Source organism: Furipterus horrens, unplaced genomic scaffold (genome assembly GCF_987537825.1).
Source record: "Furipterus horrens unplaced genomic scaffold, mFurHor1.1.pri manual_scaffold_1, whole genome shotgun sequence".
NCBI classification, from domain to species: Eukaryota; Metazoa; Chordata; class Mammalia; order Chiroptera; family Furipteridae; genus Furipterus; species Furipterus horrens.
In genome coordinates this window covers 191,823,979-191,849,464 of record NW_028327171.1, presented here as the reverse complement: position 1 = coordinate 191,849,464, position 25,486 = coordinate 191,823,979, and the positions used below count along the sequence as shown (strand labels likewise).

The window sequence follows — 25,486 nt, the reverse complement described above, 5'->3', positions numbered from 1 at the left end:
GAATCATAGGAGTGCCAGAAGGTGAAGAGGGAGAGCAAGAAATTGAAAAATTATGTGAGAAAATAATGAAGGAAAACTTTCCTAATTTGGGGAAGGAAATGGACATACGGGTCCAGGAAGCACAGAGAGTCCCAAACAAACTAGATCCCAGGAAGGAGCACACGAAGATACATCATAATCAAAATGCCAATGGTTAAGGATAAAGAGAGAATCTTAAAAACAGCAAGAGAGAAGAGGAGAATTACTTACAAAGGGGGGGCCTATACGACTGTCAGCTGATTTCTCAAAAGAAACTTTGCAGGCAAGAAGGGACTGGCAGGAAATATTCAAAGTGATGAAAAGCAAGGACCTACAACCAAGATTACTCTATCCAGCAAAGCTATCATTTAAAATGGAAGGGCAGATAAAGTGCTTCCCAGACAAGGTAAAGCTGAAGGAGTTCATTATCACCAGGCCACTAGTATATGAAATGTTAAAGAGAGTTATTTAAGAAAAAGATAAAAAATATGAACATTAAAATGAAAACAGTATCATAACTATCAACAACAGAAGCAAGGGAATGGAAATAAAGGTAAACAAAGCAGACAACCAGAGTGGGAACAGAATCATAGGTATGGGAAGGATGTAGGGGCAGGTCAGCTGGGAGGGGGGAAGGAGGAGAGGGAGGGAAATGGTGCAGGAATTAAGAGGCACAGTAGGAGGGTGGGGAATGGACAGGGGGATATTTAGAAGAGCTTTATGCATGACCCATGGACAATGGATTAAGGCGGAAACTGCTAGAGTGAGGGGGGTGGTGGCTAGGTGGAGGGGAGCAAAGGGAAAAGAGACAGCTATAACAGCATTATCAATAAAATGTACCCCCCCCCAAAAAAGGTCCAGTTTAAAAAAAACACACCAAAAATGTGATTAGTGTCCCTTGCTGCATCTCTAAAAGTGTGCTCCAAATGTTTCTCTTTAATTTTTATAGCTATAGCAACATTAAAACCCAGAAAGCTTGAGGATCTGTGCTTGGTCAGAACTGGTGTCTCACCATCTTACTTTTTATTTGCCCTCTGAACCAAGCTGCCAGCAGGTGAAGCAGTGACGTCCGCAAAGGACAAACTAGGCAGTGGCCCAATGGCACACATTCTGCAATCATCTGCAATGATTCTAAAAACTTCTGTTTTATTAGTGTCACTGTTACAGGAGAACTCCTCAACAGTAAGGCTTTGTCGTTAAGTTTGGGTTCTGTAGTCAGTCTTGGCTCAAGGCCAAACTTGTCATGCTTCCCCGATGTATTACCATGGATAAATTACTTAATCTAATCCTAATTATATTATCTATAAGGTAGTAAAAATAGCAATACTTGCCTTCATAGAATTATAATAAAAGTTATAGTAAGCAGTAACATATAAAGTGTCTGGAACTAATTAAAATATCAGTAAATGTTACCTGTTTTTATGATTTCAGCTCAACAGCCTTGGCTACATTACACTTTACAAGGTAAAATGAATTCTATGGGACCATTTTCTATGACCAAAAAATTTAGGCTTTCATAAGGAATGAATAAACTTACCTAACAAAATAAGGAGATAAATGTTTGCTTCCAGTTTTGTAAGTTAAACTGTTTTCACATTCACTACCTATTTAGCTGACAGCACTATCATCAGCATTTCCTTCATGACATAAATAGGAAGACTGAGGTTAAGAGAGATGATTTTATTAAACACCCCATGGCCATTAAGCTGCAGAACCAGACCTAGTACCCACACTGTGGCCCTAAGTCCAGGGCTTTTCTCTAACTCCTCTGAAGCATCCCCATAATCTAAAAAATAATGGCTTAATGCATGGAATTGAAATGAATGTTTATCTTCCTGGTTTTTAAGCATCAGAGCCTCCCTAATGGTCTTCTATAAAATTTATTTTTTAGCAGGACTAATCCATGCTAGTACATAAGATCAAACAAAATTGAATATATGGATATAAATTCTCAGTCTGAGCAAGAGACAAACTGTTCTTTTACCTCCTATTCACAGATATAGAATATTTCAAAAACTTATATGGAACCATAAATGACACCAAATAGCCTCAGCAATCCTGAGAAAGAAGAACAGAGTAGAAAGGATCACAATACCTGATATCAAACTAGATTACGAGGCCACTGTAATCAAAACAGTCTGGTACTGGCATAAAAACAGACACATAGATCAATGGAACAGAAATAGAAAGCTCAGAAATAAACCCAAGTCTCTGTGGTCAATTAATGTTTGACAAAAAGAGCACGAGAGCATAAAATGGAGTAAAAATAGCCTCTTCAACAAATGGTGTTGGGACAGGCTCATGCAAAAAAAAAAAAAAAAAAAAATGAAACTAGACCACAAACTTACACCACATACCAGAATAAACTCAAGATGGATAAAAGGCGTAAATATAAGTTGTGACACCATGTAAGTCCTAGAGGAAAACATAGGCAGTAAAATTTCAGATATCCCACATAGCAATATTTTTGTTGATATATCTCCTAGGGCTAGAAATATAAAGGAAAGAAGAAACAAATGGGACTACATTAAATTAAAAAACTCCTGCATGGCTAAAGAAAACATCAGCAAAATGAAAAGGGAACCAACCATATGGGACAACATATTTGCCAATGATACATTGGACAAGGGTTTGATCTCCAAAATATATAAAGAACTCGTACAACTCAACACCAGGAAGACAAACAATCCAATTAAAAAATGGGCAAAGGACACGTACACACACTTCTCCAAGGAGGACATACAGAGGGCCCATAGGCACATGAAAGAATGCTCAGCATCACTAGCCATCATAGAGATGCAGATAAAAACCACAGTGAGATACCACCTCACACCTGTCATAATGGCCATCATTAACAAATAAACAAGTCCTGGCAGAAAAGGGAACCCTAGTGCATTGTTGCTGGGAATGCAGACTGGTGCAGCCACTGTGGAAAACAGTATGGAATTTCCTCAAAAAACTAAAAATAGAACTGTTTTTTGATCCAGTGATCCCACTGCTGGGATTATACCCTAAGAGTCCCAAAACACCAATTCAAAAGAAACTATGCACCCCGATGTTCATAGCAACATGATTTACAATAGCCAAGTGCTGGAAACAGCCTAAGTGCCCATCAGTAGATGAGTGGATCAAAAAACTGGAAAAATTGAGAATAAAATTTAAAAATTAAAAAAATAACAAAAACTCAAATATTTCATTTGTAATAAAGTACAAATTTAAAACCTTAATTTAAAAAATGCAAACTGTTGAAAGGTCCTTCCTTCTCTCCCTCACTCCCTCCCTCTTTCTTTTTCCCTCTCACCTTAAAAAAATAAATAAAACAGTTCGAAGATATTTATTAAAGGTATGTAGAAGCAATGTTTAAGACTCGAGTCTCTTCCCTGCTCTCAGACCAACCCAAAGGCACATACAGAAAACCTGTACCTAACAGTATTTTTGTAACAGAAACGAATGGCCAAATTGCCGGGGAGCAAGGAGGGAACCCCATAAGAGGTGTGAGGGCCTGCACTCCCCAGAATGACCCCCGGGAGGTGTGAGGAAGTGCTAATTCATATTGCAACCTAGACAGCCTTTCCACACCCGCAGGCTACAGTCAACAAACTAACACAGCCAACGTACGTTGCCCTGACAACCAAGCAGCGTCGTGGTTATGTTCCATTCCTGGCAGAGATTTGGTGCCCCTTTGTGGCCAGAAAACCCTCCTGCCTGCTTCGGGATTGTGAAGGCAGGAGGAGGGGCAGGGACACGGTGTGGGCTGATGTGGGTGGTGGAGTTTAGCCTGAATAGGCTAACAAGTTGGCCCTTCCCACAGCACGTAGGATTTTGGGGTAAAGTTTTAAAATGGAGGGCACACAAAAGCCCTTCTCTTTCTGCACTTCCCTCGCACAGTGGGGAGCCAGGCCACAGAGGCTGAAATCCCGGCAGGGCAGGATGTCTGCCCCACGAGCGGCGTGCCTGCGGGCCAAGGCCCCCTCACGGCTCTTGCGTTGCCCTGCTCAAACCATCTGGGGCAGGCTCCTGTAAGATGCGCACCTCGCCAGCGGCAGGCTCAGGCAGGATGCGCAGCCCTAAGCCCCGAAGCAGAGGTCCTGGACTGCTCCCATCCTCACCCTGAGAGGGCACGCAGCCCTGGATGCCAGGCCCAGAGACGGAGTCCCTGCACTACTGGCTGCAATGATCTGGCAGTGCGCCCTGGTCCTGGGAGAGGGAGAAAGCTTCGGGAGGCAATGGAGACACTGGTCTTACAATGGTGTGTTCAGAGAACCTGGAGCTGGATAGAGAGAGACCCATCTGTGTAGCAGCCTTGGACTATAGATAGAAATGGAAGTGAGGTGTGTCTCCGGGCATGGGTTTAAATGTCAGTTTTGGGGGGAACAGTTTTACATAAGAAAATGGCTTGGAGCAGGGGTCCCCCAGCTCTCCCAAATTGGGCACCCTGTTAATAAAAACATTTTCCTTCCTCACAATCTCTTTTATGGTTGTATATGGTGGTGACAGGTGGCCAAATCCCATTTTGCCCTGTAATTCTTTTCCATCATTGTTTACATCCCACAGTAAGAAATACATCTTATTTGACAATATGTATGTAGTCGTGTGCTGCTTAATGATGGCGATACATTATGAGATATGCAGTTAGGTGATTTTGTCATTGTGTGAACACCATAGAGTATGCTTACACAAATTTGTATGTTACAGCCTACTATGCACCTAGACTATATGGTATAACGTATTGCTCCTAGGCTCCAAATCTATACAGCATGTTACTGTAATGAATATTGTAAGTAATTTTAGCACAATGGAAAGTATTTATGTATGTAAACATATCTAAACATTGAAAAAGTACAGTAAAAGATGATAAAAAATTAAAAATAGTATACCCGTGTAGGGCACTTACCATGAAAGGAGCTTGCAGGACTGGAAGGTGCTCTGAGTGAGTCTGTGAGTGGTGAGTGAATGTGAAGGCCTAGAACTACTGAACACTACTACAGACTTAATAAACACCATACACTTAGGTTGCACTAAATTTATAAAAAAAACATGAAGTTAAATCAAGCATAAGAGAAAATGATGTAATCAAAATACTCAGTAAAGATATATAAGGATGTGTATGTAATAGCATACTGTTTTACAGCAAAGTTTTTATAAGTAGAAAGAATACACTAAAATATAAGCATATGAAATACATAAAGCAGAAACACTCACTTTTCATTACCTGTTACTAGGTACTGTACATAATTTTATGTGCTAAACATTTATACAAACTGGCAGCACAGATTTGTTTACACCAACATCACCACAAACACAAGTAATGCACTGTGCTACAGTTTTATGAGTTAAGATGTCACTCTGCGGTAGGACTTTTTCAGTTCCATTATAATCTTATGGGACTGCCAGGAAATATGCAGCCTGTTGTTTACTGAAGCGTTGTTATGTGTTACAAGACTAACTCTGCCTAGCAAAAATTTTACACACAAATATTTCTCTCCTTATGTGTGAGTATGCGTGTTTTCTATTCTACTTCATTTAAAAAAAATTTGGATACACCCATTTAATTAATTTCAAGAACCAAATAGTTTTAAAAACACTGAACAAAAGAGATGCTATATTAAATATAAACACACACACACATAGTTATCCCCAAATTCTGGTTAACTGTTTCCACCAAAAAATTTTTTTTTTCCAAAGTAATTTGGTGACCATTTTTTTTCTGACTAGCGGTCATGGTGACATTTTAAACTTCACTTAAAAGGTGTCCCTGCTTTCTAAGTGTATCGTTATACTGCATTCAGTCCTCATTGGAGCATATCTGACTAGTCCAATTGTGTGTAAACAGGATAACCCCTTTAGTCTAGCCCACTGTCACAAAGGAGAATTAGGTTGGTTTAGCAAGAATGAATTGCCAAAACAAACAAAAAAACCTCTTACGTGTATTTCAGAAAGGAATTAAGTAACTGCCCCAGCTAAATCTCTTAAATTGTGAAGTGCTAAATTACTTGTAAACATGTATATCCTTCTGTGTATATGCTTATATTTAATGTTTGCTTAGCATTTACCACAAAGATTAGGTACTTTAAAATCTAGAGCAAGTAAGGAGGAATCAAGGAAATAACAATTGACAATATTATATACTCTGCTACTTAACACAAACTCATTTTTCTATTACTTTGTGAAAAATAATACATTACACAGGGGAACAATTTTTAACATAATTCCTGTTGAGTTCGATTTTTCAGATGTTTCCGACTTAAATAGGCATGCTGATTTCAAAACTGCAGTTAGCTTTCTTCTATCACGTCAAGTTTTTCTCTACAGCTTATCTTAGTCTAACCACTCTAGGCTGGATCGAGCCTGGATAGAGGAAAGCACTAGTGCTCTCCTGTTGGCTGAGAGCAAACCTCCCTCGAGTGGGGAGGAGTGGGGGATGACCTTGGAGACCAGTGACAGGTTCATACTTGTCTAGGCTATTCAGTTACACATGAGACAGTGTGGTGAGGGGTTGTGTGCTGCTCTATATAGTGAATCGTATTCCAAAGTGTAGTCCAAGTTCTTGTCTGTATACAAGGAGTTAGCAGAATTTATTTTATTTACATATGTACTTATTTCCTTTCGTTCAGATCATGTCTGCCTCTGCTATTTTTCATTGTAAGTGCCTAAACAACCCTGATTCGTTTTGTTGTATCTGTGGCAGTTTCATCATTCCCAGTCAAAGGAGAACATCAGTGCATTTGTCAGGCAAGCCTATTTCGCATACTTTAAAGTAAAATTTGGTAAGTCTTCGGCCCCTCACAAGGTGTGCAAGCAGTGTCCAGAGTTTATGGATGTGGACGAAGGGAACACATGATAAATTGCCATTTGGTATCCCTATGGTTTGGCGAGAGCCCAGAGATCATTAAAGTGAAAACATCAGGCTATAACAAGAAAAACAAATGTAAAATAGAGTATCTTAGTCTACCATCAGCTATACGCCCAGTGCCTCGTTCAGCTGAAATTCCAGTGCCAGTTTTCATTGAACTACCTTCTTTCGAAAAACAGGAGTATGGTGAAGAAGTGACAGCAATGATGAAGATTTGAAAATTGAAGGTGACTCAGTTTGTAAGAGATTTGATCAGCATGAGTTGAATGATTTGGCATGAGATTTGGGACTATCCAAAAAGGCTTCAGAACTCCTAGCATCAAGACATGAAAAAAACTTGCTTGAAAAAGGAGCGAAGGCATCCTTTCAATCAAGAGAAAGTGCATTTCTGCAGTACTTTTGAAGTAATGGTGGCTTTGTGTATTGCCGTAACATACATGGTTTAATGGAGGAATTGGGAATTCCAATCTATAACACAACTGAATGGCGACTGTTCATCGATAGCTCAAAATGGAGCTTGAAGTGCGTCCTCCTCCACAATGGCAATTGATTTGGTGCAGTCCCAATTGGCCATTCAGTTTGTTTTCGTGAAGAATATGAAGACATAAAGAGTCACTGATCTGTTGCAATATCACAAGCACAACTGGATCATCTGTGTTGACCTTCAAATGGTCTGCTTCCTTCTTGGTCAGCAACGCGAATACACCAAGTATCCCTGTTTTCTGTGTATGTGGGACAGCAGAGCTCGTGAAATGCATTGGGTGGAGTCAAATTGGCCTCCAAGTTCTGACCTCAAACCTGGTGATCCAAACATTCTACATGAGCCACTTGTTGACAGAAAGAACATTATATTCCCACCTCTGCACATAAAACTTGGTCTCGTGAAGCAATTTGTTAAAGCTTTGCCAACTGAAGGAGACTGTTTCAAGTATCTCATTTTGGCATTTCCTAGCCTGTCGTTTGAAAAGAGAAAATACCTTAATACGTATGTTTGGTAGCAGAACTTGACTACTTGTGCACAATTTGACTTACAGTAACAATATATAGCCTTTATATGAATAAAATAACTCTAAATAAATTGTCTATTCAGGTAATTTTTTTATTTTCCTTTGTATGTACATTTTGTATGATTTTGGGGACAAAGGGAGGGTATCCTGTACCTTAAAAAGCTGACATGATAGAGAAAAACTGGGGTCATTTTTGGACTCAGATGCCAAAAGTTAGTCAAAAAGAAGTGTCAGATCTAACTCAATGAAAATTGTGTTCCCTAGTGTTATTTATTATAAGTTAATTGAGGCTAGAAGCATATGAAAATCTGAATTTGAGCCAATATTCATAAAAGTACACAGGAAAAACTCAAGTAAACAGACTTTATTTTTAACATAAAAGTTCTATTTTCTTGTGAGGCAGCAACAAGTGTTCAGATACAGGGAATACATAAGTACATAGTAACAATATTTATCACATTGAAATGCTGTTTTGGGGGAGAATTTTGTTAGAAAAACAAAATTTAAAAAATTCCCTTTAAAAAAGATTTATACAGCTTCAACAGAGATGAAAAATACAGACTTTAAAAAAACATAAATTATATTTTTCAACAGGATTGTATAAACAAAGTATTGTTCAGGGATACTCTGTTCATCATTAATTTAGGCAGCGTAAAACTTAAACCTTAAAGTGCAGAGCTAAGTATTCTTAGCTTAATGCAAAATGAGCACTTCCACTGGTCCGGTTCTGAGACAGCAAAATTTCAAGCACTAAGAAATGAATCTTAAGTTTAGAACAGTAAAGTTAAATTCAGTAGTGGCAATTTTTCTTTTATTTCCTTTAACAAAAGAAAATCTTGACAACCCAGTCCTAAACTTGGACATATACAAGACTATAAATTCTGCCATTTCTTTATACCTTCGAGTAAAAGCTAACCATTAAAAAGAAAAAGGCTTTCTTGTTGCCAGTTATTCCACAGGTAGTGATAGCACCTTCTAAAAGGAAATATTTTAAACAAAATTAAGAATCTAGATCAAAAATAATTTTGGCATCCATGATCAAAATATTAACCAAAAAGGAAAAACAGGTATTTTCAAAATATAATTGCTCACAAAAGCCATGACAAGCAATAAACTTAGTCATGACCAAAAACAGTAAATTTACATGTTTTAATCACCACAAGAAATTAAGGGTAAAAAAAACTTAAGAATGACAATGTGAATAACCACAAAATAGCTTCATTTTGCTGAATACATATATGCCATCTATTTCTTTTAGTGCAATGGAAATATAAATTTATTTAAAATTTAAAACATTTCAATTATATTCCCACTGAAGTTATTCTAATTTATTTACTTCATGTACAGTTTTCTATAGAATAACAATAATTATGGAATGTAGTTTTAGAAAACAATACTATGCATTCTATCAAGACCCATTAAAAAAATAATCAACCAACTGTGAACTAAGGGTTAAATAAAGCTGAATGGACCTATGGTTAATATTTTTTCAAAACTGCAATAAAGCTCCTATGTTTAAATATTAGCCCTTTGGCACTGGCAGTTAAGAGTTTTTTGTACCTTGTACCTTTTTTTTTCCCTTCTTCTTCAGATCTCAGGCTCTGTTTCTCCCAAACCGGAGGGATATACTTGGTTGACATACAATTCATTTACCTTCAAGTTCACATTCTCTTTAGAACCAAACATCACAAGTTCCATTTATAAGACTATGTAAATAATAAATCTTAATTGTTCTCCCATTCCTATTTTAAATTACTTCAGATTAAGGATATATGAAACTCTACAGAAAAGTGGGAATTAGACAAACATGCCCAACAGAGTAAAAGGAAGAACTTTACAAAGTGGCATTTTAGGTGTAAAATATCCTTGTAACTTGTAGGGATGGAAACAGAAGGAAGTTAAGTGTGAGACAAAGAAAAGAGCACAGATTTAATAGAACTCTGGTAATCAAAAAACTGAAGGTTTTTTTGCAACCTGTTTTTAACTTTCTCTTCCTGTCATTCAAACTAACTCACCTGATTTCAGTTTTACCTTTTCTGTACTTCTGAGAGAGCAGTTCTGTGTTGAAATGGTAAACTCATAAGCAAAGAATTAATATTCTCAATATACCAACTGGAAAGTTTAGATTCTGACTAACTGGACTTTCAATGATTTAGAAGTGACAATGTATTAATTTCCAAGTAAATTAGTTTCCGACAAAAAGGTACCAAAATTCATCAGTCTCACCAACTGACCTGATAGACTTTTATGTTTGAATGTATCTAACTTCCTTAAAATATCTCCATTTTAACTTTAACAGGACATATTTTTTATTATTAGATATTTTAAAGGTGCATGAGTATACGAAGTCCTTTCAGGAGATTTATTGCACCACCAGGTTTTCTTTGATGGGATGTGTCTGGATAAACTGACAGAGTAACCCTCTAAACTTTCTCCCTTTAATATGTATAAGAACATTAAGTTATTGCATCATAATATAGTATAAGATGACCTTAGAAGGATGCTTTTTTATCAACAGTTTTCTGAAACTTGCTTTTTAAAAGAGCTGCTCCTTAATTTTGCTACCACATACCCAGACATGAAGTATTGTTGACATGTGATACTGGCAGTGACTGTATTAGGATGAGCCTAAATCCAAAAACTGGATGGGTTTTTCAAAGGTCCTTGTTGTTTATGCTCCAAAGCTCTCTTTTGCCTGCTTTCCCCATTGTGTGGAATGTTGGAGGGACCACTAGCAAAACGTGTAGGTAACATCTCAGTGCCAACTACCACAAAGAAAATGTCAGTCACAAGATTCTGTGACTATGGATTGCTACTCAATGGAATACACTCCTGGCAAACTACTAACCCTGACCAAATCCACAAGACAACATCACAAAAGCAAAGGAGGAAACCCATGCACAGTCATTTTAGGATCTCTTGGGACTATGATACAGTGATGATTAAAGGTAGAATGACACCTGTGGTAAAGGGAGACCATGTGACAAATACTGCGCAGAAAACCAAAGGGGCTCCTTAATCCTAGCTAGGAGTCAACACTGGGTAGCTTCCTTTTGGCTCACTGACTTTTAAACCAACAACTTCCAATGATGGGTGAGAACATAGTAAGCACTCATCTCCAGACTACACTTTTTCTGACCACATGGTAAAAATGTGTACAGGAGTACTGAAGAAAACAGGAGCTTTACAAATATTTCACCCAAAGCACAAACTTCTGACATCAAAAAACATAAATCACATAATGTACTAATATTGCTTTTTACTTCTTTTTACATATACTTGTTCAATGCATTTAGCTATCAATTCTTGTTTGGGAATAAAACACAGTCATGAGATTAAGATTGCTGGGAAAATGTCAACAATCCCTTTGGTCCCAAAGCTGAAAACAGCTGAGAAAAGCACACATCTAGAAAAGGAAACAAGAAACAGAGGCCACCAAAAAATCTTTTGAACATCTGCTTGCTACATTTCAGAAAATGTAACATTGGTATTATAAAATAGTCATTTTCATATAAAAGATGGTTCTTGCAGCATCATTCACGTCTCCAGGAATCATGTTTGCAGGGGTCAGTTTTTTGTTGTGTTTTTGTTTCTAAAGTTTAATTTGAAAACAAAAAATGTGATATCAACCTTCCAAAAGTAAAGAATGAGACCTTTTTTGTTTCAACCAGCACTTTAGGAAAAAGCAGGCTAAGCACTGAGGGCTGGTCTTCATAGTGAGCAATGCTATTGGAGGACTTCCAGAAGCTGTACTGTGACGTGTCACTATGGAAAAGTGGAGCACGTCATTGCCACCCGGGAGTGCATGATGCCATCACAGTCAAGAGATCTGAGGGAACAATGGCTGTGCAGCACTGGGACCTATCCTTCAGCTTCCTCAATTGGTTCTGGTGGTGTAAGTAGAGAGGCAGATGGCATGACTGTACTTGTTCCTCGAGAGACTCGGTCTTGCTCTGTGTTTGTAGACAGTGAGGCCACAGCGATAGGCTGCAGCAGAGTGGTTGTCATACCGGTGGTGACTGTCAGACTGTGGCCAGAGCCCTTGAGGGTAAGATCTGGTGTTGGAAGGAGTGGCTTGAGGATGCTGACGAGGCAGAAAGCAGAGCCGCTCTTAGGAATGAAATTCACCTTGTTTTTGTCAGGGCAGTAAAAGGCGGGGATTTCATGAAGTTGTTTTGGCCTAGACATTGAACAGACAATCCAATACTTTTAAGTCATGAACACTAGAAATAAGTTCTTTTACTACTTTTTTAAACAGATAACTTATAGATACATAAAAAGAATATAAAACTCAAGCTATGTCAAAAGCTTCAAATGCTATGGACCAAAGTAGAATTAGACACGTGATTCTAAATATGTATTTCAGAATACTGGATGGACCAATCACACTGCTGCTTTCAGAGCCCTGGCAAGCCCTGTGTACCACACAGGTAGCTCAGGCTTATGACTACTGCATCTCAACACAGATCTGAGATAGCCAGTGTGAATCATGAATTTCCTAAAGTGAAAGAAATTCTAAATTTTTAAAGGCAAAATTTATTCCACTATCATGATTTTCCAAGTCTGTATTATTTTGAAGGAAGAAGGTAAAGAAATTAATGACACACAATATTCATCTCTTCAAAGTTCCAACAATGTATGGCCTAAGTTTTTTCTTTCAAGTGCACTTAAAAATCTCTTTGACTGAAACAACTGAGTTAACCATGATAGTTTTCTTACTAACATAATAGACATGTAGAATCAAAATTAAACTAATGGTAATCCCTTACTCTCAAACTTTTATTCAAGCCAAATCTTCCTCTCTCTCCAGGTGCTCCTGAAAATTAACTCAAGTAGTTGGAAAAGGATATTAGTGTTAATGGTAATCTATGAAAATAAAAATTAAAAAAATTAAATTGTTAAAGTAAAATGTAAATGCCACAAAATTAAAAATAAATTGAGGTGGGAGAACTTAAATAAAACAAAATTCAGGTTAAAAAAAAAAAGGTAATATGATCATATTATAGAAGTATGGTTCTCATTTCCTAATAAACAACAACAAAAGTCTGAGTGTGGCAAGTCTGCAGTAAATTCTGGGGATGCAAAGATGAAACAGAGATGAACTAAATATGCAGATATTGGAGGGAGGGAGGGAGGCACTAAGTACAGTACTACATTTCAATATAATTAGTGTCCTTTGTGATCCTACGTGTTTAATGCATTTAAAAACATTATTCAGAGAAGTTATAGATTACTTCAAAGCATCCATAAGCTTTACCAGGCTGCCAAAGATGTCCATAGCACAAAAAAGGTTAAGAACTCCTGCAAGAGTGTCTGACAGATGAGATAAAATGACTTATAAAAGGTTTAGAAGTAGCACAAGGGAATGTGGATAACCTGTGGCACAAAGGAAGAGGGCAAGTATGGGAGGAAGAAGTTCTTCCAAAAGGAAGTCACATCTCAGTTGGGTTTTAAAGAATGAATAAACAAGAGGCATGGGGTGTGAGTGCTAAAAGAAAAAAATAGTTTCATATAGACAGTACTTTTGGGTGCGCAGATATTATCAATTAGTAGTGACTACTACCCATCAACAGCTTTGACAAATACAATAATTTAAGAGTAAGAAATTACATGAGGGAGTAGGCTCCCAAGGACAGGCTTGCTCCAGCTGACACCTCATTGGTCTGCTCGTAGTCTGGCTTCAGCACAGTCACTTAACCTCTGAGTCTCAGCTGTCTCAGCTATCAGATGTGTTGAACAACCCCTACCTCCCAGACTTGTTGTGGGGATTTAATGAGATAAATCCCAGTGCCTTGTGTGGGATCTATGCATATACTAGCCCCAGGCCTTGCCTTGGAAGGCTCCAGATATGCAATGCCCAACCAGGGTAGCCATAAACTCCATGTGGCTATTGAAGAATGAAAATGTGGCCTGTTGGAATTGACATGTGCCATCAGTGTGGAATACACACCAGGTTCTGGCAACCTGGTATATAAAAGGAATGTAAAATATCTCATGAATATTTTATATTGATTACATGTTGAAATGACAACATGTTTGGTACCCTGAGTTACATAGAATATACTATTAAATTTTTTAAAAATTACATTTAAATTGTTTTACTTTACACTATTCCTTCTTAGGTACAATAGAAACTTAACTGTTCATCAAGTATTTTTAGGCCCACAAATGTATTTGGGTATATTGCTGATAAGAGGACACACACCTCTATTTTTACTATCTGAGAGTATGGTTTTCAATTGCTTAAGGAAGATAGTAAATGAAATATGCCTGAGTTCTCTTTTGAAGACAGAATTATTAGAGATAATTTTCTTATATTGGAGGGGAGGCTAATCAATTTTTACACCCTCCTCCAAATGAATCCCTTGATTTTTAATTAATTAACTTGTTTGAGGTTATCTTTAAAAATTACTTAAGACATGTAGTTACTAACAGATCTTGAGGATGAAACCTTATATTTCTGAAATACAAATGAACTTTTTGACTGATATTTTTAAATAAGAGAATCTGAAGTTTAATTTCCTTGATGCTTTCATGAAAAGTCTTAAGAAAATGTTAATACAAAATAATAGAAGCAGTAACTTTGTCTAACTAGCACCCAGATGAAGAAACAGAACATTAATTAACAGTAAAAAGAACCAAGAAAACCCTCCCCTAGTATCCTCTTCCCGTCACTACTCTTTCCACAAAGAGGAATCATTCCTGACCTCTAACATTTAACTTCTAGAAGTGTATTACCCAAGAAACACACTAGCCACCTCTGCGGTATGTGACATGCTAATAGAAGCTGTAAGTACTAACATTATTGGGTTAGTCAAAAAGTTCGTTTAGTTTTTTTCTGTAAAATAAATAACACATTTTTCATTTTCACCAATAACTTTATTGATCTGGATATTTTGAGTATGTTGGCTATCTCCTGTGTTGTTCTCAATTTGATTGCTATCAACTTCAATTGGTCTACCTGACTGTGGAGCATTGTCCAGTGAGGAATCTCCAGCACGAATCGTCACAAAACCATTTTTGACATGCGATCAGTCACAGCACCTTCTCCGTACACTGCACAAATCTTTTTTTTGAGTGTTTCAGTTGTGTTTTTACCTTTCTTGAAATAACAAAGCATAATATGCGAAAAATGTCACGTTTTCTTCCATCTTCGATATTAAAAAGGCTACACAAAAATTTACCAATTTTGGTAAATATTTTTTTAAATGCATGCTGATATGACCCCTGTCACAATACAATCTAACAAAATTGTTTCAAATGAAGTTAAAGACACCTAAGCACTCACTACTAGAGCCATCTTATGGTAAAAAACTAAACAAACTTTTTGGCCAACTCAAATATCAAGGTTTTCTTCGACTTAAGAACCGTAACTACAAAAAAAAAAATTTCAGAAATAGTTCTAAATTTTTATTTTTTCTTGATAAGTTATTCCAAAAGGATTATATCTCTAAACAGATATAACTGCTAGCTGACTTTCTGAAAAATGGATGAACAGGCTAGACAATTATAGGTATTTTCATATTGATGCAAGGAATTCTTTGGTATTATTTTTAAAAGACTTATGTAATTTTTTTCTTTTTTAAATTCAGGCATAAATTATCAGCAAAGAAAATGGTAAGTCAAAGTTACTTACAATAGGAAGGAGAGAGGAAGAAAGGATGGGTCATACAATTTTTAAAAAAATGCCTCTATACTGCACAGAGGCCATAATATCTATGAATCTAAGGTAACTAAGACTGAATTCTTAGCTGGGATCAGGAAAGTGCATGTCTGACTTCACTGAAAAGGACTAAGTGCAGGTGGCAAAAAGTCAGAAAAAAGTGCAAAATATGGTCTTGCGCTTTCTGGGCCATATCCAACTATCTACTTTCTTTCAGGTACATAAACAAACATTTCTAGAAACCAAAGATCAGCCCTCAACCCACTACAACCTCTAGTTCAAGTCAGTTACTTCCCTTAAACCAAAAGTAAGACTTACAGAAAAAAGTATTATTTAAAGAACGATTAAGCAAAACATTTTTAATTAGGACCAATAATCAACCTTTGCTTTAATGCCAGTGAATCCAGTGGGTTTTGCTCTAACTTTGGCATAGCTAGAGCAAAAAGAGACTAATTTTTAAATTTGAGTTATTTGTTTTACTGATAAAAGATTAAATTACCTCTAAGTAATCTACTCTTGTGTTACTGCTGTTAATGTTTTTGCAACATAATGAAAATTTTTAAAAATGAAAATGTTTCTGTCTGCTACACATCCTTTATATGAGTAAAATTTATAATTAACTATGGATATTTTTTAAAAAGAATAGGCTTACTCTCTATTAACAGATAAATATGATATAAAACGTATAATATGTTAGAGTTTACTTTGTCTTATTTCCCCCTGGCTGGTTTGGCTCAGTGGATTGAGCGTCGGCCTGCGAGCTAAGTGTCGCTGGTTCGATCTTCCAGTCAGGGCACATCAGAGAAGGAAAACTCTGACTCCAAAAAACCTCCGCTGCCTTGCGGCATACCTCTTCAGGGGAAAGGCTAAGGGAGTAAACCCCGACAGAAAATCCGGAGCCGGAGTCCCTAAGGCGGTTTGACGTTGTAGTCAACACCGGCAACTCCTGCGGCGCACCTGAAGCCAAGCTGTATTGACTCCGTCTTTCCCTTGGACCCTTCAGCTGCGAAGAGAGGGGGGGTCTGCTGCATGGGCAACAGCAGACCCTCCATATCACCCTGCCCAGGCTCTGTAGCTTCAGCTTCACTGGAGAGGACACTCCAGCGTCATCGCAAGATGTCGATTCAACACGGGAGGAGACAGATACCGTGTCACTCCCGAGTCGGACTGCACAGCCATTCTCGGTGGTGCAGACAGACTCTTAAGAAGCTACACCATCGTCTCTCGAGACGGACGGCTGCCGCCGCCGCCAACTTTGTCTTATTTATCTATCTACATCTATTCATCCATACATATACACATAAACACACAGCCCTGCGCTTTCTTCCCTCCTTTTAAATACAAATAATGTGTGTGTGTGTGTGTGTGTGTGTAAACAAAATCTCAAATATTGAGTCTTGTGAAAATTTCCAAATGCAACAGTCTAAGGCAGATACCATAGAACACCAACCCACACAACAAATATTCACTCAAAGTCATTTATAAAAGAAATTCAAATTGCTTTTGAGTCCATCAACCATTTCTCTGCACTTAGGCAAACCTTAACTACCAATGAGTAAATCAAAGAGCTCAACTCCAAAAAGGTCCATTTGGACCATCTGATTTTTACTTAATAGAATGACTATTTCTTAAGCACTCTCATGAAAAAGTCTAAGCCAGCAATTTGAAATTGAGCATAAAAATCATGAGGTATCTGTAAAATATGCATAATCCAGGTCCTATCTCCATATTTACTCTTTAGGCCTGGGAATCTGCAGTATCAACTAATACCCCAGATAACTACAGGGATCCAAGAAACAGATAAACTCTTAGCTGGCACCAGTCAAGTTTAGACTGACAAAAAAGCAGTTGCCAAAACAATTTTCAATTACTGTCACAAGAGCAAATAGAAAACTGACAGCTGGGATTTCTTAGAAGTTGAAGGAATTCAAATACAATGTCTTTATGTGGCAAATTATTAAGAATTTAGGTTAAAAGAAGAATATACAGGAGGGGCACAAGAAGAAACAAAAGGATACCATATTTCAAAATGACTAAGTATTCATAATGGAGGAAAGAAAGATAAATTATGTGAAATGGACAATGTTGGATAATATCCACATCGTACTTTAGATTTCACAGTGACAAAAAGCTGCAAGGGTGGCTCTTAGACTAGCAGCCACAGTGAGATTGGAAGGTGAGGGCTAAGTACTATCACCATATTTCCAAATAATGTTCATCGCCTAATTTGCTCAGTCTCATACACACTTATAACCCTGTAGCCATCACTTATAAAGCTACTAAAAACCCAAGGCTGCAATACTTTCTGAGCAACTTTTGGGTCTAAAATTGGACCACCTGACTAGAGCACCACCAAACAACAGAAGTATATAAGCATAGATCACACATCAAAAGCCCCAGACACTTCAAAATTCTATCTCTTACTATCTTCATCCCAGTAACGTGATTCTGCAAAGTAATAGAATTCTGTTTCCTGTACTGGCAGACAAAATAGTTTTAAAAACTGTTTAAAGAACTGAAGACCAAGAGTAGATTAAAACAAAACAAAACAACGAAAACCCAAAGGGAATTCAATCCTTAGAAGAAAAAAACCACACTGGGTAAGATCTATGGTCTATCTTGAATATATAAATACACTACTAAATTCAAAGTGTGACACTGACTATATACAGGTTCAAAAATAACAGCCGCAGATGATACGTTGGAAAGAACTGTGAATAACAATTAGTTATTAGTTGATATTAGGCATTACTGTTAAAATTTCTTTGGTGTAATAATGGTATTAAGGTTATGTGGGAGTACTGTGGTTACTATTAGGAAACAAATATTAAATTGTTTTTAAGGTTAAGTGTCACGATGCCTGCAACTTACTTCTAAACAGTTCAGCAAAAACACTCCCACACACAAAGCAAATACAGCAAAACATTATTACAGAATCTAAATGGTGGTTATATAGGTGATCACTGTACTATTATTATTATTCAATTTATGTGAAAATGCTCATATTATTCAATTTATGTGAAAATTCTCATAATAAAAGCTTTTAGGTTTTTTTGTTTGTTTTTTTGGCAGGAGGAGGGTACTTACGAGCATTCCTCAAAGACTTTGACCCTTTCACAGCCCTCTGGCGGTTCCCTTTTGAACATATAACTGTTGTTAGGTTTTGGTGACGTTGCATATTTGGGCAAAGGAGAGTTGTTCCCATTCTCTGCAATAAATGACATGCTGGATTACTAAGAAGTACTACTACATAAAAGCATAATCATATTATATTTAATTTTTCTTGCTTTCCCCAACACCATTAACTACTTGAGGGTAGAAACAGTGTTGTACTCATTAACATCACCCCAATATCTAACACAATTCCTGGTAAAGAGGAGATAATTTTGGTTAAGTAAATGCGTAAACAAATAAAAGATTTTATTTCTTTTCCACTTATAATTACCACAGCCTAGGCCTCTCTCACTAATTTATTTTTATTTCATACAGAGCAAACAGACTCAAATGACACTTCCATTCTTCCCAGGCCAAGTAACTGAAATGGTTCTTCACTGGCTGTTTATAATTCACTCCTGTGCTACTCTTCAGTATTTCTGAGTATGATTTCTTAGCTCCTCAGGTTACAATCTCTGCTCCAGATGGCTAGATCCATACATGCAATGTATGCCAAAGACTTCTTTTTGCCTATATACTTCTCCATACCTAAGAGATCCTTCTCTGATGATTTTCCAAAACTGCCTTAAATGTCTGGCTCAATGTTTTTGAAATCTTTCCAAATTATAACCATATCAAAGGGAACATTTCTTACTAAAGTATCCCTGTTCAGTACAGATGTCCTCAGTTTATACTATATTAACTTAAAACACCTTGACATGTTACATATGTGTTCTGAATTTTCAGTTGATGGCTGCTAAGCTACAAATTCCTTGGGGAGAGAGCAACACTGCAGCTCTCTTTTCTTACAGAAGAAATCAGAGAAGCTAGTCAGCCACTAATTTCTTATAATCAAATACAGCAGGACACAAAATTTATGACATGCTATCAAAGGGCACATTTTAATAACCATGGCTTTAAAAATTTGGGGGGGGGTACATTTGATTGAGCACTAAGGATCAGGAGCAGAGCTAAATGGTTTGTATTCACTAGCCTTTTTAATCCTCACAATAAATATAAGTAGTAGTTAATTATGTAGATCCCTGATAAGAAACACATGGCTGAGTCAAAGGATTTCACTGAGTGGGTGTCAAACTTGTATGAAATCACTGGAGCATCACCTAGTGTCAATGTCCTTACAACCCCCAGGGATTGTGATTTAACTGGTCTGGACTGGCCTTAAATAGCTGTGTTTTATTTAACCTAGAAGCTGGCAAAAAGGGTCCAGCTAATAACATTTTACAATGACCGAAAATTTGAAGTGACTTCTTCAGAAAATCGTATGTTCTCTGGGCGTGCTATAGTCTCAGTAATTTAGGTGACTGGTAATAATGGCTAGTTGTAACAATGAAACATTTTAGGATGTTCAACACACTGTGAGTATGAGGTTCTAAATAAATGACTACTGAACTGAGCTGCAGAATTTACAAATAGTATTTCACTACTGTTCTGAAGCATAAGCAGTAACTAGGATTAGGCTAACAAAATATTGCCCTCGTATACACAGACAAAAGGTCCTACTTGTTGTAAAAGGTAAGAATATGAGTAATTAGTATTCAAGCTGCTTAGGTCTCCAAGTTGTTTTTAAAGTTGCTTAAGTAGTTTAATACTCTAAGTAGCCCTCCAATCTTTTACTCCAGGTTTCCCTTGAATACTCATTTTGCATTGATATAAATCAGTTTGATTCTTGTTAGAAATATCACAAATATAGATACTAAAAAACTCTAACTTAGTATAGTAAGTAATAAAAACATGACTACTAAGGTGACAGAGAATAAAGGGCTTTTCAGGAAAAATGTTCATCTCATTTATACCAAAAAGAATGTCTCTCACTAATAAGGGACTTGTATTAACAGATGCAAAAAAAGAAAAAAGGAACAAATGAAAGCCCATAAACCTACCCAACTTGACTATCACCTAAGCACACTCCAGTAAAAGCCTACTGTTTTGTATTCCTATCTAAAATAATTTTTTTTTAAATATATTTTTAGAGTGAGGGGAAGGGAAGGAGAACGAGAGGAAGAGAAACATTCATCTGTGAGAGAAACGTCAATTGGTTTCCTCTTGCCACGAACCCAGTTGGGGACCTGGCCTGCAGCCCAGCCATGTGCCCTGACCAAGAATCGAACCACCGACCTTTCACATTGTGGATTGATGCCCAATCCACTAAGCTATGCTGGTCATTGCTGTACTCCAATTTTTAAAAATCTATGTTTTGAAACATCTCAGAATAATTACGTTAGTAGCCTTAAGTGTGTGTGTTCTGCTAGAAAATAAACAGAACAAAAGATAAAATAGGTAGTATTCCCTTATCATCTGGTAACAAATTCCTCCTGCATTGTACCTTTATCCCTGGGATCAACAAGCAGGTCATCAGCTGAACAAGGGCTCTCTTCGCTACCTTCATTGGAGATGGTGAGGAATGACGAGGGGGACACAGACTGAGAGCGGCTGCTGTTGTTGCTTCCCCTGTCTGCCCCGCCGGGGGTCTGTGTGTCGATGCTGCGTGTGCTGCTACTTCTCTGTACAAGGGGGGGAGGTGCACGATGGCCATCTGGAATATCTTGTGGCTGTTATAAAATTTTTAAATATATGTATATTTATCATTGATTTTGAAATTCACCCAGAAATGTTCCCAGTGCTGACCTTCCCATAGTTCTGGAAGACTTAATTCATAAATCAGAAATCCCCTACATAGCAGGCCTAACGAGAAAGAAGCCTTTGTGTTGCTCCATTAGTGACATCCCTGTTTATTCTGACTGTCCCGCTAGAATCCAGCAGCATGGGTCTGGCACTTGACAGGTTGCCAATACTTACTGAATTATAAATTGCACTGAATTACTTACCATGAGCTAAATATTACTTTAAAAATAATAAAGAAGGGCAATGGTAAAGTGAAAAATCTAGGTTTAACATTAGGTTCTATATTAGAAGAAAATGTTATCCATTGTGGGAACTAATGATACCTGATGTTAGGCCCTGTTACCTTCTCCCCCTATGAACTCTTCCTGAAAGAAAGTTTTCAAAGAAATCTTCCTAAATAAGGAAAAGGTTAATCATGACAATGCTAATTACAAGGGGGAATCAAGGAGAACAATCCAAAAAAAGCTTATGAGGCTCACTTACCAGGGAAACCAGCTCCATGTTCACTTCTGGCTCATTTACCTTTATTCCACCAGGGAAAGTTTCCCCTACTATGCAGTATGGAGAGGGAGAGGGTGTGGGGAGTTGTGTTTCCTCTAATCTAAACTAACCTTAAATTTTAGGGAGAGGATCTTAAGAATCAATAAAATTCTAATTCAAACAACTCGATTCTTCTTTCACTGATGAAAAAAGCTTTAATATACTTTGTGACATGGTTTTAAATATAAACGGGACATTTTCTCACTGTGTCTTACATATGAATAATTCTTATGTGTATTATAGTTAGTGGAACACTGCACATTCTTATATCCATGATAGGTAGGCAGAGCTGCACTTCATGATGTTATGGTTAACGAAATAGTCAGTGACAATAAGAAACAGGTGGGTTGGTGCTTAGAAAGGACCTGGTGTTATTTTCCTTCCTCCCCAACATATCAGTAAGCTAAACTTTTGTTAAATGGAGTTATAGCAATTAGAAGTATATTACCTGTCTAGTGACTTTAAAATACAGACAAGCAAAAAAGTTTCTGTTCAAGAATCCAAATTTAAGTCACATCAATTTTTTCTATGAGATGTAAGAAATGAAAACTATTCATTAACTTGCCAAGGTCAGTTTTTCACAAGAGAAAAATTTTCATTTTCTCTCAACAAGAAGGAAGACACCTAAGCAAATTATGGGAAACAAAATTGTGAATTTTCAAATTATTTGAAGAGTTAATGTGTAAGGATTACTTACTATAAGTTGTTCTTCCTTCTCCCCAGTCTCTTTAATTATTATTTCAATCTCCTGATTCAATCCTTCCACACTGTTCCGGAACCGGGAGCCTGTTGATTTGGTGATGGGAATTACTGGAACAAGTGTACTCTTTTGAACAGGAGCCTTGAGAAGAAGTGGTAAAGGGGGAGAAGAGAAGTTTAATACCACATTTTAATTCTCAAGATTGAAAAAAAGTCTTCTAGTTGACATAAGTAACTCTCAAATAATCAAAATAAAGTTTATAGGCCTCACAAAAAGGGTGAGTACTTAAACCTATTCCTCAGTTTAGATGAAATATAATTTACACTCCATTATCAACAACAGACAGATTGCTGAAGCAAAGAAACACCAAGGATATACAGGCATTGAACAACACACTAAACCACATGGACTTAACTGATATATATAGAACTTTTCACCCCAAAGAAGCAAAATATACATTCTTTTCAAATGCACATGGGACATTTTCAAAGACAGACCTCATGGTAGGACACAAAACAAGCCTCAAGAAATTCAAGAAAATTGAAATTACATCAAGCATCTTTTCAGACCACAATGCCTTGAAATTAAAAATCAACCTCAGAGAAAAAAATCAAAGACACTCAAACTCATGGAGAATAAAATAACATGCTATTAAATAATGAATGGGTTAACAATGACATCAAAGAAGAAATCAAGAAATTTCTAGAAATTAATGATAATGAACACACAACAGCCCAAAACCTATGGGACACAGCAAAAGCAGTCCTAGGAGGGAAGTTCATAGCAATACAGGAATATCTGAAAAGGTTAGAAGAATCTCAAATAAAAAATCTAACGCTAAAGCTACAAGAACTAGAACAACAACAACAAACAAAGCCTAGGGCAAAAAGAAGGAAGAAAATCATCAAGATCAGAGCAGAATTAAATGACATAGAGACCAAACAAACAATTCAAAAGTTCAATGAAACTAGGAGCTGGTTCTTTGAAAAATAAACAAAATCGACAAGCCTTTAGCCAGGTTCATCAAGAAAAAAAGAGAGAAGACCCAAATAAACAAAATCAGAAATGAAAGAGGAGAAATCACGACTGATACCACAGAAATACAAAAGCTTGTAAGAAATTACTACAAACAACTGTATGGCAAGAAATTTGACAACCTAGAAGAAATGAACAAATTTCTAGAAACATATAACCTTCCAAAACTGAATCAAGAAGAAGTAGAAAAGTCTCAACAGACCAATAACAAAGAAGGAAATTGAAACAGTAATCAAAAATCTCCTGGCAAACAAAAGCCCTGGACCGGATGGCTTCACAGGCGAACTTTACAAAACATTTTGGGAAGAACTAACTCCTACCCTCCTCAAATTATTCCAAAAAATCCAAGTAGAGGGAAAAATCCCAAACTCTTTCTATGAAGCCAGTATTACCCTAATTCCAAAACCAGGTCAAGACACAACAAAGAAAGAAAACTACAGGCCAATATCACTGATGAACACAGATGCTAAAATCCTCAACAAAATACTGGCAAACAGGATCCAGCAATACATCAAAAGATCATACACCACGATCAAGTGGGATTCATCCCAGGGATGCAAGGATGGTTTAATATTCGCAAATCGATAACAAAATGAAAGACAAAAATCAGATGATCATATCAATAGATGCAGAAAAAGCATTTGATAAAGTACAACACCCATTTATGATGAAAACACTCAGCAAAATGGGAATAGAGGGATTGTACCTTAACATAATTAAAGCTACATAGATGAAACCTGAAGCCAACATCATACTCAATGGACAAAAACTGAAAGCATTCCCCCTGAAATCAGGAACTAGACAAGGCTGCCCACTCTCTCCACTCCTATTCAACATAGTGTTGGAAGTCCTAGCCACAACAATCAGACAAGAAAAAGAAATAAAAGGCATCCAAATTGGGAAAGAAGGAGTAAAACTATCATTATATGCAGATGACATGATAGTATACCTAGAAAACCCTATAAACTCCACTAAAAGACTACTCGATATAATAAGTGAATTTGGCAAAATAGCAGGGTACAAAATAAATATACAGAAATCTAAGGCATTTCTGTACACCAACAATAAAATATCAGAGACAGAGACAAAAAAGAAAATACCATTTACTACAGCAACAAGAAAAATAAAGTACCTAGGAGTAAACTTAACCAAAGAGAAAAAAGACCTGTACTCTGAAAATTACGTAACATTGAAGAAAGAAATTAAGGAAGATACAAATAAACGGAAGCAAATACCATGTTCTTGGATGGGAAGAATCAACATCATCAAAATGGCCATACTACCCAAAGCAATTTACAGATTCAATGCAATCCCTATTAAAATACCAATGACATATTTCACTGACCTAAAACAAATACTCCAAAAATTTATGGAACCAAAAAAGACCCCAAATAGCAAAAGCAATCTTGAGACAGAAGAACACAGCAGGAGGAATCACAACACCAGATATCAAACAATACTACAAAGCCACTGTGATCAAAACAGTCTAGTACTGGCATAAGAATAGACATATATATCAGTGGAACAGAATTGAGAGTCCAGAAATAAACCCAGGCCTCTATGGTCAACTAATATTTGATAAAGGAGGAAGGAACATAAAATGGAGTGAGAAGAGCCTCTTTAACAAATGGTGCTGGGAGAACTGGACAGGGACGTGCAAAAAAATGAAACTAGACCAACAACTTACACCACACACGAGAATAAACTCAAGATGGATCAAAGACTTAAATGTAAGTCATGACACCATAAAAGTCCTAGAGTAAAACATAGGCAGGAAAATTTCAGATATCTCACGTAACAATATCTTCATGGATACATCTCCTAAGGCAAGAGAAATAAAGGAAAAAATAAACAAATGGGACTACATCAAACTA

At 36.9% G+C, this 25,486-nt stretch overlaps 1 protein-coding gene across 1 annotated transcript in view; it reads right to left on the bottom strand.

Moving 5' to 3' along the window:
- Positions 1-11,144: 11,144 nt before the first annotated feature.
- Positions 11,145-25,486, bottom strand: part of FAM117B (family with sequence similarity 117 member B) — a 108,849-nt gene continuing 94,507 nt past the window's right edge. The window contains exons 5-8 of the mRNA XM_090282702.1: positions 22,575-22,718; positions 21,039-21,264; positions 18,629-18,749; positions 11,145-12,058 (exon numbers count right to left, since the gene is read on the bottom strand). Of these exons, the coding sequence (XP_090138828.1) occupies positions 11,740-12,058; positions 18,629-18,749; positions 21,039-21,264; positions 22,575-22,718 (810 nt within the window). The 3' untranslated portion in view covers positions 11,145-11,739. The remainder of the gene's footprint in view (positions 12,059-18,628; positions 18,750-21,038; positions 21,265-22,574; positions 22,719-25,486) is intronic.